Source organism: Aspergillus tanneri, assembly GCF_003426965.1.
Source record: "Aspergillus tanneri strain NIH1004 chromosome Unknown AapTan_4_pilon_pilon_pilon, whole genome shotgun sequence".
NCBI classification, from domain to species: domain Eukaryota; kingdom Fungi; phylum Ascomycota; class Eurotiomycetes; order Eurotiales; family Aspergillaceae; genus Aspergillus; species Aspergillus tanneri.
This window is the reverse complement of record NW_022984631.1, coordinates 1,702,881-1,716,372: the sequence shown is the minus strand read 5'-3', so window position 1 is coordinate 1,716,372 and position 13,492 is coordinate 1,702,881. Positions and strand designations below refer to the sequence as shown.

General features: G+C 44.6%; 4 protein-coding genes across 4 annotated transcripts; 2 read left to right on the top strand and 2 right to left on the bottom strand.

The window, feature by feature from the left end:
* Nucleotides 1–1,429: 1,429 nt before the first annotated feature.
* ATNIH1004_005764 (putative ubiquitin conjugating enzyme (UbcC)) lies at nucleotides 1,430–2,291 on the top strand (the record flags this gene model as incomplete). The annotated part of the gene is made up of 3 exons (XM_033570410.1): nucleotides 1,430–1,495; nucleotides 1,597–1,723; nucleotides 1,831–2,291. The coding sequence occupies 3 exons, from the start codon at nucleotides 1,430–1,432 to the stop codon at nucleotides 2,289–2,291; spliced, it is 654 nt and encodes a 217-aa protein (XP_033426442.1).
* Nucleotides 2,292–3,543: 1,252 nt separating this feature from the next.
* ATNIH1004_005763 (uncharacterized protein) lies at nucleotides 3,544–3,955 on the bottom strand (the record flags this gene model as incomplete). The annotated part of the gene is made up of 2 exons (XM_033570409.1): nucleotides 3,544–3,650; nucleotides 3,700–3,955. 2 exons carry the CDS (start codon nucleotides 3,953–3,955, stop codon nucleotides 3,544–3,546), a joined length of 363 nt encoding a protein of 120 aa, XP_033426441.1.
* Nucleotides 3,956–9,767: 5,812 nt separating this feature from the next.
* ATNIH1004_005762 (uncharacterized protein) lies at nucleotides 9,768–10,541 on the top strand (the record flags this gene model as incomplete). Its single annotated transcript, XM_033570408.1, has 2 exons — nucleotides 9,768–9,906; nucleotides 9,967–10,541. The coding sequence occupies 2 exons, from the start codon at nucleotides 9,768–9,770 to the stop codon at nucleotides 10,539–10,541; spliced, it is 714 nt and encodes a 237-aa protein (XP_033426440.1).
* Nucleotides 10,542–10,663: 122 nt separating this feature from the next.
* On the bottom strand, nucleotides 10,664–11,359 carry ATNIH1004_005761 (uncharacterized protein; the record flags this gene model as incomplete). Its single annotated transcript, XM_033570407.1, has 1 exon — nucleotides 10,664–11,359. One exon carries the CDS (start codon nucleotides 11,357–11,359, stop codon nucleotides 10,664–10,666), a length of 696 nt encoding a protein of 231 aa, XP_033426439.1.
* Between the last annotated feature and the right edge of the window lie 2,133 nt (nucleotides 11,360–13,492).

Here is a 13,492-nt window from a genome sequence, read left to right as displayed (position 1 = left end):
CGGAGGGAGAGATTATGACGAAGTGAAGGCGGAAGCAGGGAATGCAGCAGTTCTAGTAGTTACTAACACTATGCACTGAGTTACCGCCTGGTGAGTAAGAGAAGATCCAGACCCACGGCCAAAATTCCTCGAGAGTCATTGGCCCGGTCGCGTTCCCTCCATTGCTCCGATTCCGAAACCGAACCTTTTGCGAAGTCTCTACTCTGTACATCGTGGGTATACTGTACTCCGGAGTACTCATATCTTACAGAGTACAATCAAGGTGGGAAATGGGCCCCATTGGTGGTGCGAAGAGCAGAGTTGCTGTACGGGGTATAGCTGGGCTGGAATGCGAGGAATTATCAGATGGCTGCAGCAGATTTTTAATTCGTTTATACGAAGTACGACGGATGGGAACCGGTATGTATCACGATTGTATCATTCTCTGCCTAATGTACGTAAGGAATCAGCAACAACAAGGCCACCAACATATAGTAAGACTAGTACAAAGTGGTTAGTTATTATCTGGTAAATGTCAACTAAGTAACAGCAAGAAGCAAAGCATGGTAGGTACCTCACAAACTGGCCCAGCTCGTATCAAACTCCAGGGACCACTTCCGAGCCGTCCGTGCTCCTTGCAGGCTTCCCCTGTTTGAGACCCCGACATGCCAAGAGCCAGCTATTTTTTTTATTGCTTATTGCTCAATAATGATATGTGGCTGGGAATACAAATGAAGGAATGGCTAGCGCAGTCTGACTCAATGCCTGCAGAGTGAGGTCAGTTGACAATATTTTCCTTCTCTCAGATGTAACCTTCTTAGTTCTGACTCAACCCTTCCGGGCGATTATTCTTCTAGCTTCCTCCAAGATAAGAAAATGGTCACCGACTCCATAGGCCTGTAGTAGGTAGAAGCGAGTACGAATCTACCTCGAATTGATACTCGAGACTGGAGAGCAAATTTATAGTCCCCACTCCAAATGTCTTATCATAGCATCGTCTCTCCACCAGCCGACCGCCCATGATGATACATACTCGGTCGCATCTGAAATAAGTAGGTGTCGATCTACATTGATGCTTCCCTATGTCTTGGAGAGCAGAGGAATGATATTCCATCTATGCAGATGCAGACAAGTAACGTGACAATCTATATCACCAGACAGAGTGGGGAGGAAGAGCAAAAAAATTAAAAAAAAATTCTCAGGGGATTGTTCTTAGCGCCACCCGGAACCTTCCGCCACGATTGCCACGGGACACCAACAGGTTGAATGGCCTCAAGCGCCAACCTCCAAATGGTCAGACAGAGCAACTGTTGACATCCACCACCGTATCTCTATACCACACTACATCTTCAATCTCCCTCAAATACTTCATCCATTCTTGGAATTCTCTCTTCCCTCAGCCGCGCATACAAGTGACCCCCGCGACCCCTGACCCTCAGCTTCTCTTATCATGGCAGAACGGATTTTGATGAACGAGTACAAGACTCTGGCAAAAGAACCATGGATGAATATTGAGGTGTGTTGCTTTCAGTGTTCTTATACTATTTCGAAAACTTTTCTTTCTTTCTTTAAAAAGGAAAAAGAGGGGGCTTCGAACTAACCGATTCCCGTCTCCAGTTGAACGAGGAGGATATCTTCAAGTGGACTATCGGATTGATCGTGCTTAATCCAGACTCCTTATACTATGGAGGCTATTTCAAGGCTTCCATGGAATTCCCAAAGAACTACCCATATTCACCGCCTGGTAAGTCTTTCCTTTTTCAAATGCGAGCGAGAATCCAGAATACCCGGGATCGGCGAGAAACATATTAAAAGTAACTATGACTAACCATGTAATGCTTGGTTCTATAGAGTTCCGTTTCCTACGCCCCCTTTACCACCCAAATATCTACGAAGATGGCAGACTTTGCATCTCCATCCTTCATGCCCCAGGCGAAGACGAGATGTCCGGCGAACTAGCCTCGGAGAGATGGTCCCCCGCTCAACGAGTTGAATCCGTTCTCATTTCCATTCTCTCGCTGCTGGACGATGCCGAAGTATCCTCGCCCGCGAACGTCGACGCCGGAGTGATGCTGCGAAAGGAACCCGAGAAATACAAATCCATCGTCCGAAGCAACGTGGAGGCGTCGAAGAGTGACATTCCCGAGGATTTCGTCATGCCAACTCACCAGTCCACTGCAGCGAAGCCTGTTGAAAAGGATGACTCGGACTTCTGGGCGGAGAGTGATGCTGACGATGACGTCTTCGGTGGAAGTGACTCGGACGAGGATCTGAACGTCGATGATCAGGATACCGGCAGCGAAGAAGATTAAGACAAGAAACTCCGTAACCGACAATACTGCTACGCTACACGAAGGGAAATGGGATCTTATTGGAAGTTTTTGGCGCCTAGGGGCTTATCTGATTTTGTTAAGGCATAGCGCAGGCGCATGGGCAGCTATGTGGCCATCTTTATGCATTAGATACACAGTTGGCCTTTATCAAGCATTTATGGTGGAGCGTGCATCTTTATTATTTCTTTAGAGAAGCTATTATTTTACAAATAGAATTTGAGGGCCTGAGAAATCGGCGCTGAAAATGACCGCAACTGAGGCCATTTACGGCTACATTTCAATCCCCTCTCCCTAATATTTGCATCTCATTTTTTTGTTTTCTCTTTTCTAGAGGGTACTCACCAGCCCCAGCTGTTGTTGTCAATTTCCTCTGGTTTATCTAGTACCAGACTCTTCTGCTAGGGCATCATGATCCTCTGGCACTTTAACTTGTTGAGGCACTAGTTTAGAAACTTGGGGTTCATCCGACATTGAGCTATTCAGGAAAAGCCTCTGTATCACCCTGTATCTGGAGTCTTCCCAAATCCAAAGCTGAACGTTCCCGTTGTTCAATATTGGCTACGTGATTCGCGTGTGTTGTGCGCATGGGAAGTAGCTGTTCAGAGTAGATATCAATTATTATTTCATAATGTTTCCAGCACATTTAGGGTCCTCGCCAAACCGCGAAGGAACTTATCACTTTTAAAGACTGCCTCGTAAATATTAGAAGCATGCTGGAGGCCTCGCTTGATTATTTCGGCCGAATACATCTCGGAGGGTATCCAGAGTTTGCCTTAGTACCCCTGAACTAGAAGAGTGCCAATTAGCTCATATTGCGTAAAGTTAGAGTGCGTCGATGCGGCCTCTGGCCAAGCAACTGTAGAGAGGATGTTTCCCACCCCCCGGAACATGTGTGGCTCTTGCCGAGCTGGAGCTAATTAAAAACAACTTGAGCCTATCCTCGTTAGTGTCTTCAATTACAACGCTGTCTTTCCAAGCTGTGAGTTGGTATTGATGACGACTATGCAGCAATCTTTAGAGGCAAGAGCAAAGCCAGCTGATCATGGAACACTCATTAATTGTTTCTGACCCATTGTCGAGATATTAGTCAAATTTAATATTCTCCCAGTTGCAAATGCAATTTATTGTATTTACGAGGGCCCAGTAGAATATCACTGATATTTCTATTGAAACACTCTCCCCTAGAGATTAAGCTGGAGTGCATGCTACATTCCTAGATGGAATTGGTGGCCTAGAAAAGCTCTCCAGGCTTCATGTTGCGCAGATCACTGTCCCCACTGATCCAGCAATCCTCCAACGGATCTTCCTTGGAGCAGAGTAAACTGGATGAAGCTGTTCCTGGAAGTCCCACTATCAGCATGGTGAGATTGATCTCCCCGACGCTAACTCTTCCGCGGATTTACAAAACATGCGCGTCTTCCCTGGAGTTTCGGTGAAAGACCTCTTGGCCTCCAGATGACCTGGATGATTCTTGTGGTGGCCAGGACAGCCACAGTGGTAAAGACAATGTGATTCTGTCCGATGCCGAAGATGAAAGCGGCACGGCGAACAACTGAAAGTCGACAAGTGACCAACCCGCAGGTGAAGGACAAAGACACCAGATGGTCGGTCCTCCAAGCGGCCTCGAACTGCTGCTGTGTCATTGAAGAACAACTATTCCTCCATCACCCTTCGTTGTCGCTCCCTGGAACGTTTAAAATTTCTTTCCTGGTTGTTCGAATGGGCAATACCCGGTGCATGTCTGATATCTCAGGCGCCAACAGCACTCCTCGCGTAAGTATGCAGTCAACATTTCATCGGACACAATATTATGTGGTTGCCCGAATACCTGACAGCGATAATGACACCAAGTCGCCTCCAGGAAGGGCATGCCCTGATCGCAAGAGGAGGAGAGCCTTCTGATAGGATTAGGAAAAGATCAGGGGCATTCATGGCGGGCAGTCACAAGATCCTGTTCGGAACAGTTTCCAGGAAGGAGCCAGGAGTCTATACAGGTGTATTGGAGTACAAAACTCAAAGAATAGTAATGTGGCCGAAATGGGTACTGTTTAAGTCTGTAAGATTAAAGACATCACGTAATACACAAGAGTGATTGGTGAAAAGTCGAACTGGTCATTAACATAGCTGTAACATTTTTACTGTGGCTGGTCAAACCGAAAAGTTGGTCCGATGATAACTGCATGGACAATTAAGCGAAGAACAGTAATCAATCGTGTATTGCTACTGGATGGGCATAACGTGTGTTCGCATGATATGAACCCATAGATCACTATTCTACTGCTACGGGGCTTGAAGCAAGTGGCCAACAATTTTGATGACTGATTTTTCATTGCTAATGTTTGAGATGCGTTAGCATGCCATACCTCTCATAGTTGTAATTCCGGCTCCGAATATGTGAGACGATACTCCATAGACAAAAGAAAACCACCATCAATCTGCCCACTCGAGCTTCTAAAACAAACGAAATCCGTCGCCCGTCTCCAGTTTGATCATCGTACCGAAATGCGAACTACAAAAGCCTCCATACTGTTAGAACTCATAGAGATAACAGTTCTCCCTCCAACTGAGATACTCCATCATTATGATCTGGCACTGGAGATTCTCTAGGATTTCCTCCTTTTGCTTCCAGAATCGCTCGAGGGACGCTCTTACAAGTTAGTCGATCGATGCAGTGCTGTTGTCCAATAATATCCCGACTGTTTCGTTGTGCATTTTGGTCTTTGGGCAACAAGTATAACGCCACTCGAGGTGACAGCACAGTTTCTATGCGCGATGCTAGCATCAATTTGCACCGAGTACCCATCCTTTGAACGGTAGCGGTCGTTTACCGGGTTTCTCAGGTACTCTCTGAATGGAGGAGATAACATGTCTTCAGCAATGATTGTATGGTGGGCGGTTGTATTCCATATCATGTCCACACGATTGAGTTCAATTACCAGATCACCGTCATCACTTTCCAATCCTCGGAAGACAATGTTGGCCGTGATCACTGGTAGGTAGGAAGTTCTCCATCAATTCCACAGGAAGTGAAATGAAGGGCACTCGGAACCCCTCTTGCGGCTTTCTTAGTTAGTTGATCTCGCCGGGCATTCTCTGATGGAGGCGACGGCGTTACCAGGCTCTCTGGATCGATGCTAGTTTGAATCCTTCGGCTGAAAGAGCTGTCCATAGGCAATGACGAACCTGAGTTTAGGCTTTGTGTATCCCGGAGTGCAATTTCACGAAGCAGTCTGTGGATTCCGGGTAGTGGGGGGTAAAGGGGGGCTTTACGAGCATCGACTCATTAGGATCACTCTCACACAAGCATTCTTCAACAGCTCCAATTGCTGTTCTCCATGAACAAACAGCAGGGAGCCGAACAGACAGCTGGTTGTCTCGCCAAACCAGAGAACCTGAACTTGGCGGAGGACTTCCGATGGGCGTAGGTACCTTATTTCAGCAGCATGCATTGTGGTCAATCTGGGGGACAAGATCAGTTAGAAGGCAAAAAGTGACTAGTTCAGGAGGCTATTGAATATTAGGTAACTTACTGGCTCCTGGTGTCCCTGTTCATTAACCTTAACAGTAACGGGGGTTAAACAAGAACGCTTTTTTTTTTCAACTGCAGCTGCACCGTGCAGGGGCTTGCGTCTCTTGGTACTGGTCATAGTGTAGTTGGTTCAGGCACCTTCATCTCATAGATATATAAAAAGTGAGGAATTAAGGTAGACTCATACTTTAAGTGAAAATGAATTAAGTCTTCAAAGTGAAGAGGCGTGTTCACCCTACAGGTTCTGGATGTAGTAGGAAGGAGATACGAATCTTCCATGGCAGTTTGCTGAAGCGATCTATCGCCCCTCTTCCAGCCTCTAAAATCTCAAGAGGTTCTACTGGACATCCGTCGACCTGAAGTATAACGGTGCGGCCCGTGATGCAAGTGTGATATGTCTTTAGGCAGATGTTGCTGGTCATCCTGGTTCAGCCATCGCGGAACTAACAGTGGAAAAAATTTTACAATATTTCTCGCTGCTACATTGGCATTAGCCCATTCGGCACCCGCGACGTGGCGATCAAAAGCACTCTGTCCAGCTTTGATCCGATCCAAAGGGGGCGAGTTCACGTGGCGGAGGGCTTCTAGGAAAAAGTCCAGTGCTTTTTGTTTCCTTGGAATTATCTCCATGACCAGTACATCGTCCTGCAGAAATGAGCCCAACGTGTTGAGGTACATTTGTTAAGATTATACATTGCAGCTGTGTTGACAGTTTCCCAGCCCAGCTAGATAGCTTCCAAAGTATTGTTCCTTCGCCAACCTTCTGTGCAAGAGCCAGGCTGACGCTCAGGTTATAAAGAAGGAAGGTTCGATCAGCATGGTGTTCTGGAACAAGGCTTAAGACCTCACCTTGTACTTTGATCCCTGTTTTCAGGTCGCCTGTTGACCTCGTTATTTTAAGCGGGACGCGAGAAGCAGATGAAGGTTATTCAGAATGCTGATGTGCCATATCGTCCTCCGAGACAACACCACCTGCTGCAAACGGTGTAGCAGGTGTTGTCAACTATTGCCAGAGTTAACGTTTCCGTAATAGTTTCGCTCGAACAGATAACCAAGTTGGTCATTTAGAGTTTTCGGACAAGCAACACGGTGTGAATAGATTGATGAGCCGCTCAAGTGAAGGGGATACTATATGGAATCCTGCTTCATTAAGAATTCAAGCAACTTACTAAGAATAAATCGGTACAAGAATAGCTACAGGAGAGAAAATTAAGTACCGGAATAATGTCTATTTTATCGTTGGGTTTATACTTTGGTTAATACTATAGTATCTGGCAATATAGAATAAAGTTAAATTATAGTGGAAAGATTTTAGTATTTATAGGCAATTTACTAGTCTGCTGCTTTCGACCAATGCCAGTAATATTAGATTTTCTACAAGCTATAAAAACAAATTTAATATACAGTGTATTATTGCACCGCTCCGGGGAGGCCGATCTTTCTACATTAAAAATGTAACATATCGCACTTGGCATAAAAGCAATGTTAAAAGTGCAGGGCTAGGAAAAAATACTTACTGGAGAATAGCCTCTAATAATCAAAATTCCACTGGAGATAATTTAGAGATGGTGGAGGTCTCTCTGGAAGGGTTATCTAACAAGGAAAAGCCGAGGACCCGGATGCTAATATTGTTAATTTCTACACAGTAACTACTAAAATAACATGACTATCTTGCCTAAATTTATATCCCTTATTGTGTATACCTATACTAAGTGTTCCCGGTTACATATCAATTACCTATCTAAACAAACTGAATTAATATAGCAAGAGAAGAGCAGACCAGTATATCTGGAGATTCTACGAGTACTATTAAGACTGCATATCTAGCATCTGTAAGAGTCAATATTAGAAAAAATCAAGCACATACGACCATAGGGTGTGGAAAACAGGGCTTCCCGTCCGCTCAGCCGTACTTAACCCACACGCCGGCCGGTTAGTAGTTGGGTGGGTGACCACCAGCGAATCCCAGCTGTTGTATGTTTTTATCTTATTTTTTTTTTTTTTTTTTGATTGTTGGTGGTTGCTTTTTCAAAGGTCCTCTCTGTCCAGATCTGTTCTGATCTCGAGGGGTGAGTTATCATGGCGGAGGGTTTCGAGGAAGTAGTCAAATGCTTTTGTTGTTTCCCTGGAACCACTTCCGTAGCGAGTACATGGTAGTCCTGGATAAATGTGCCCAACTTGTTAAGATACATTGCGTGGCTGGTGTCATCTATTGTGGCTCCATTGACTATTTCCCAGCCCAACTGAACGGGTTCTGTAGGATCAGTTAGTCCGCGAGCTTTCTGTGAAAGAGCCAGGCTACGCTTAGGTTATGAAGGAGGAGGGCTTGGTCTTGATTTTGCTTGTCTTCAACGCCAACCCTTCATTGATCTGTGAGAATCTCAAGAGAAAGACCGAACTCCATCTATTAACCACCATTTTCTCTGCCTCGCATAATCATTTGCAATATCACTACGCCGTTTTTTATTTGTCTCCTTTTTGCTGAGCAATCTGGTCTTCCTCATTTGTGCATCTAATCAGTAATTGTATAAGAAAGCGAGCGGCGGCTTCTTCTTTGTATTGCGTGTCAAATAGAACTTGCGAGTGCCTCAATATCTTACACAGTATTAGGGATTTATATATGCATATGCGGTAGAATATCTCCGTAGTTTAATCATCTTCGTGATAGTTTTCATACCCTCGTTAATACAGGATAATAATAGATATGGTATTTAAACCCTTCAGGTACAATACAAAAAATGAGACTCTTAGAACTGTTGGTGTGGTTTCTCTCTATATATATATATATATATTAATATTAGTCTCTATTATAAAATTTTAGGCCTTGCTGACACTGCCTGAGGCCTAGAAAGTGCTAGTATAAAAGGGAGCTTCTCAATCGGAGTCACCACTCACTTTCTGGTTAAACCAGTTCGTCATAATTTTCACGAATGTCGACTATATTAGGATCAGGAGTGATTTGCGTTTAATTAGCTACATAAGCAAAGGGCACCTACCTGGGGTGCGGGGAGGAAGAAGAATGAGAAGGAGCCAATTCCGTTCTGATAAAGGTACGGTCTGAATAATTCAGCGATAACCAGCGGCGAAGGTGCTCTCAGATGGGGACCCGTCGAAGCGCCCAGCCGATCTTTGGCCAGCCAGGTTTCGAGGATTGCAAGGAGTTGGCAATGGATTAACTATATCACCTCCACGTCTAATAGAATAACCTATTACTGATATGTAGCACTAATATTAAGTTGTTCGGCCTTCACAGGTACAGTGGACTTATCCAATCCAAGTTACGGTCAAATTTTGTGGTTTTGTTTCTATCTATATATATATAATATTCCCTTGAACCTCGAGATCACGAGTTTAGACTTCAATGCTTGAATTGCTTAGAGTGCTCAAATTAATTCCACGATATGGTACCGAGTATTGAATAAGCCAGTTAAGTGACATTAATGAGCGATTGATCTAATGCCGACTAAAATGTACGGAAGAAGGCCGAGGGAGCTCGATCCTTGATATAACAGCCATTACGAACAAAAGTACAAAACACAATCTATTCCCACATGACAATCCCATAAAAGAAAGACGATGATCGTGTTGGGAATGAAAGGAGTACCCGATGGTGACTATACATGGATCATATTGCGAATCCGATCCTCATTCCCCGTTTGGGAAAGTTGCGTGGCAGCTGTCTTGTCCGTCGCATAAAGAAAGTACTAGAATAATAGGTGACGTGGCAGGTAATCGCATGGACCCTGGATTACAGGTAGATAAGTATACACAGAGAGGAGGTACTAACTCTTTAAATGGCATCGGATAGGCGCTATTATGCACCTATTAAATGATACTCTCAGTACAGTGCCAAAGGGTTGAGGCTGTAGTTTCTCAATCCCCGTTGTCCTACCGTTCTGGAACTTTATATAAATCAAACGCTCACAATGACCGAGGCTTTTACCAACCGCACAGGAAAGGGTGCCACAGAGCGAGGAACTTGTCAGCTGTTCCGGGATCACCCTATAGAATTGGACAAAAGGGAGCGTAAACGGTATCAGAATCGTCTTGCGCAGCGCACGTACAGTGAGAAGCTTCCTCTTTCAGTGAATGGCTCTAGTGTAATGACTTATCGTAACTCTCTAGGACGGAATCAGAAACAACGATTGCAGGCTTTGGAAGCCGTCGTCGCGCAATCCTCGGATACGATAGCATCGTCCCTCACGAGCCACACAGAAGTTATTGTTCCTCCAGAACCTTCCTGTGACGATCAGATATGGGCCATAGATCCCGTGTTGCAGGAAGCTTCCCCCTCGGGGCTTCTGACGAGCTTGGGGCGAACAGCGCTTCATCGCGCGGTCTGCAGTGGGAATGAGTCTATCACTCACCTTCTCTTGGAGCGAGGAGCCAACGTCATGAAACAGGATGGAAATGGGCAGACGGCACTGCACCTGGCCGCGGAGAATGGGTGCGAAGCGCTGGTCAAAGTCTTAATCGAAAGGACCCCAGATCTCAACGTGACAGATTATCTGGGACGCACGGCGTTGTTTCTAGCTGTTCAGAGTGAAAGCGAAACGGTAGCAAAGCTATTATTAGAAGCCTCAATCGATGTGAATTGGAAAGATACATCAGGGAACGTTGCCCTTCATCTGGCAGTTGAACGCGGTTCCGAGTCTTTGACGCTTCTTCTCCTCCAATACGGTGCCAATATCGACGCATAGCCTCGACATTCAATTAAAAGCTGAGGAGCCCCTTTGATGTAGTATAGGTGAGAACTAGTTGAGAAAAGTGCCAGAATAATAGAGCATGCACGGTAATTGCCATCTTCAAACCACACCACCGTCTACTCCTTCACCCAACAACCAGCATATCCCACCCACGTCTTTATCGGCATGTTCCTATAATCTGGGCCCTTATCTGACATATCCATCAGAAATTGAGAGCAATGCATTGTATGCTCGCTGTCTGCAATGATTGTGTCAAGATTGTCCCGTTCTTCAAAGAACGCTCTGAACTGCTTCCTCCACAACATGGCGCAATGAACAATATGGTCTCTTTCAGATGTATAATAGTACTTCATCTCAGACATAGTGTCTATACTCAAGAGCTCCGTTCTGTTTTCGTCTGCAAATCCAAACCATGATTCATCGGTCTGATATTCCTCGACGGCTTTTTGATCCATGCAAAGCCCCGGCACCCAGTGATTGCTTAAAATATCATACTGACAGCCCAGGGCCTTAGCCTCTTCTGGGGTCCAGCCACAGGTTAAGAGCTTCGCTTTTGTGGTGATGTTCCCGAGCGGCTTCGTCTCATCGATTGGCTTGATAGATTTGCGACTTTGTAGAGAGAGGTCCATAGTGTAGAAAAGGCTTCCCCAGAGCAAGGAGGTGAAAATAAAAACCAGACTGTGAGATGAGAGGAACCAAAGATTTAAATTTGTCCGGTGGCGGAATATATTTCGGCTTTCAGGATCACTTATTTGTTTTGGTGTCTGGTGAGGATCTTTGAGAAATAGCTCGGACTCGTCTCTAGGTCCCATGTTGCTCGGATGTATGCAATCTTTGGTGAAATGTTCTTAACCTCGATTGAGGTGGTCTAATTCTGCAGCACTTCCAATACCTTTATATCTGACTTACATGAACAAGAGCAAGAAACGTAAGACTAATACGCAAAGTGCATTCTCACGTAAGTCAATTGTGTATTTGCTGCCTACTCACATAAGCCGGGTGACGAGGCGTCAACTCCAATGAGGGTAATATGGTTTATATTGGAATCTGGTCTATGAAATATTAAAGCTGTGGGGCTATGCGTCGATGCATATACCAACAGAATGCGGTCCAAATGCTCCTGAAGAATGTGATTACTGTGATGTTGGATATGATGTCCATTACAGTACTTCCCAAAATATATTTACATGATAAAACACGGAGACTATCTCCAACCTACATCTAGGTTTGCACTAGTCTGATTTAGGTTAGTGTATTATAGGAAAGACCAACCATGTTACAGAATACCTTATGGACTAACTAGTTTTAGGCTAGTTAGAGATTGGCACTAGAGTTTTGAAAACAGTTTTGAAGTATATGGCGTGGAAATATATGCCGGAAGGACTATACATGCTAAGTAATGCATACGACTGAACCTAAACTATGGATGCTACGAAGGATTAAATGGAAATACCAGAACTTGTCAACTAGATGTTATTCCTGTCTTTTATTCCTCATATCGTGCTTGCACAGCTCTCACTAGCCAGTACATACATATCATATCACCCTTCTAACTAAGCCCATGGCCATATCTCAAACAGTGTGGAAAGCTTGTTTCCGCTACTCTATAATGAGGATGAGCATCTCTGCTAGTCCGAAAAAAATTATAGGACTCACAATACTGAATTTACGGCACCGATGCACAGGTAGCGGGGCCGGGAGCGTTAGTACTAGCACTGTATAGTTCTTGGCCAAAAGTCCTCATAATCGCGCTAAGCACCCGGTCGCGTCAACCAACGCGTCAAAAAACCTCATTTCTTTAAACACCAACCATGACCCCAAAAAGGACTCCTTTGAGTCCTTTTAGCAATAATATTAAGCGCAATCGTGAGCTGGATCAAACTGAGAGAGCTTATATACAGGGCCTTTATGAAGGTGGAGTAAAACCTCTTGAAATCTCAAAGCGCTTGAATCGACCCCTCCCAACCATTTATGCCACGCTGAACCGAATATCTTCAAGGCAGGATTTTAACTCCCACCCACGATCTGGTCGGCCGAAAATCTATACAGATAGAGACAAACGCTTGGTGATCCGGTTAATTAAAGAAAATCCTTTTATTACCTATAAGGAGGTACAAGAAAAGCTTGGGTTGTGATTCCGCACCGATCGCTATACCGGATTGTTAAAGAGTCAGGATATAGTAAATGGAGAGCTCAAAAACGCCCCAAATTAACACCGGAAGTAGCGAGACTACGGTATAATTGGGCTTTAAAATATAAAGATTATACCGACAGCGACTGGGACAAGATTGTATGGTCAGATGAGTGCTCGGTTGAGCTTGGATCCGGCCAGCGCCACCAATATGTGTTTCGCCTTAATTTACATGGTGAAAAGTGGAAAAAGGAATACATTCAGCCATACAAGAAGGGCAAGGCTATCCGGGTAATGGTCTGGGCAGCTATTTGGGGTAAAAATCGCAGTGATCTTGTACGTTTGGAGCGTGATTTTGAAGCTAAAAAGCATGGGTATACTGCAAAGTCATATCTTGCTCTATTGGACGAGATGTTGCCTACTATTTGGGAACCAGGCTATGTTTTTATGCACGACAACGCTCCCATTCATTCTGCCAAAAAGATTACCAAATGGTTGCAAGATAATGCAATTCCTTGCATGGAATGGCCACCATATTCGCCCGATCTGAACCCCATTGAACACATGTGGTTTCCACTTAAAGAAGGTGTCTACGACTTAAATCCGGACATTGAAAACTGCAAGGGATCGAATGATAAGAAGGAAGAGATTCTATGGGAAGCTTTAGAGCAATCATGGACCTTGATCAGTCAAGATATTCAAAGCGCAATAATAAAGAGTATGAAAGATCGAGTTGAGGCAGTTTTGGAGGCAAAAGGGTGGTATACAAAATACTAAGTAATTTTTCTGCTTTTTTTGCATATTTTTATGAATT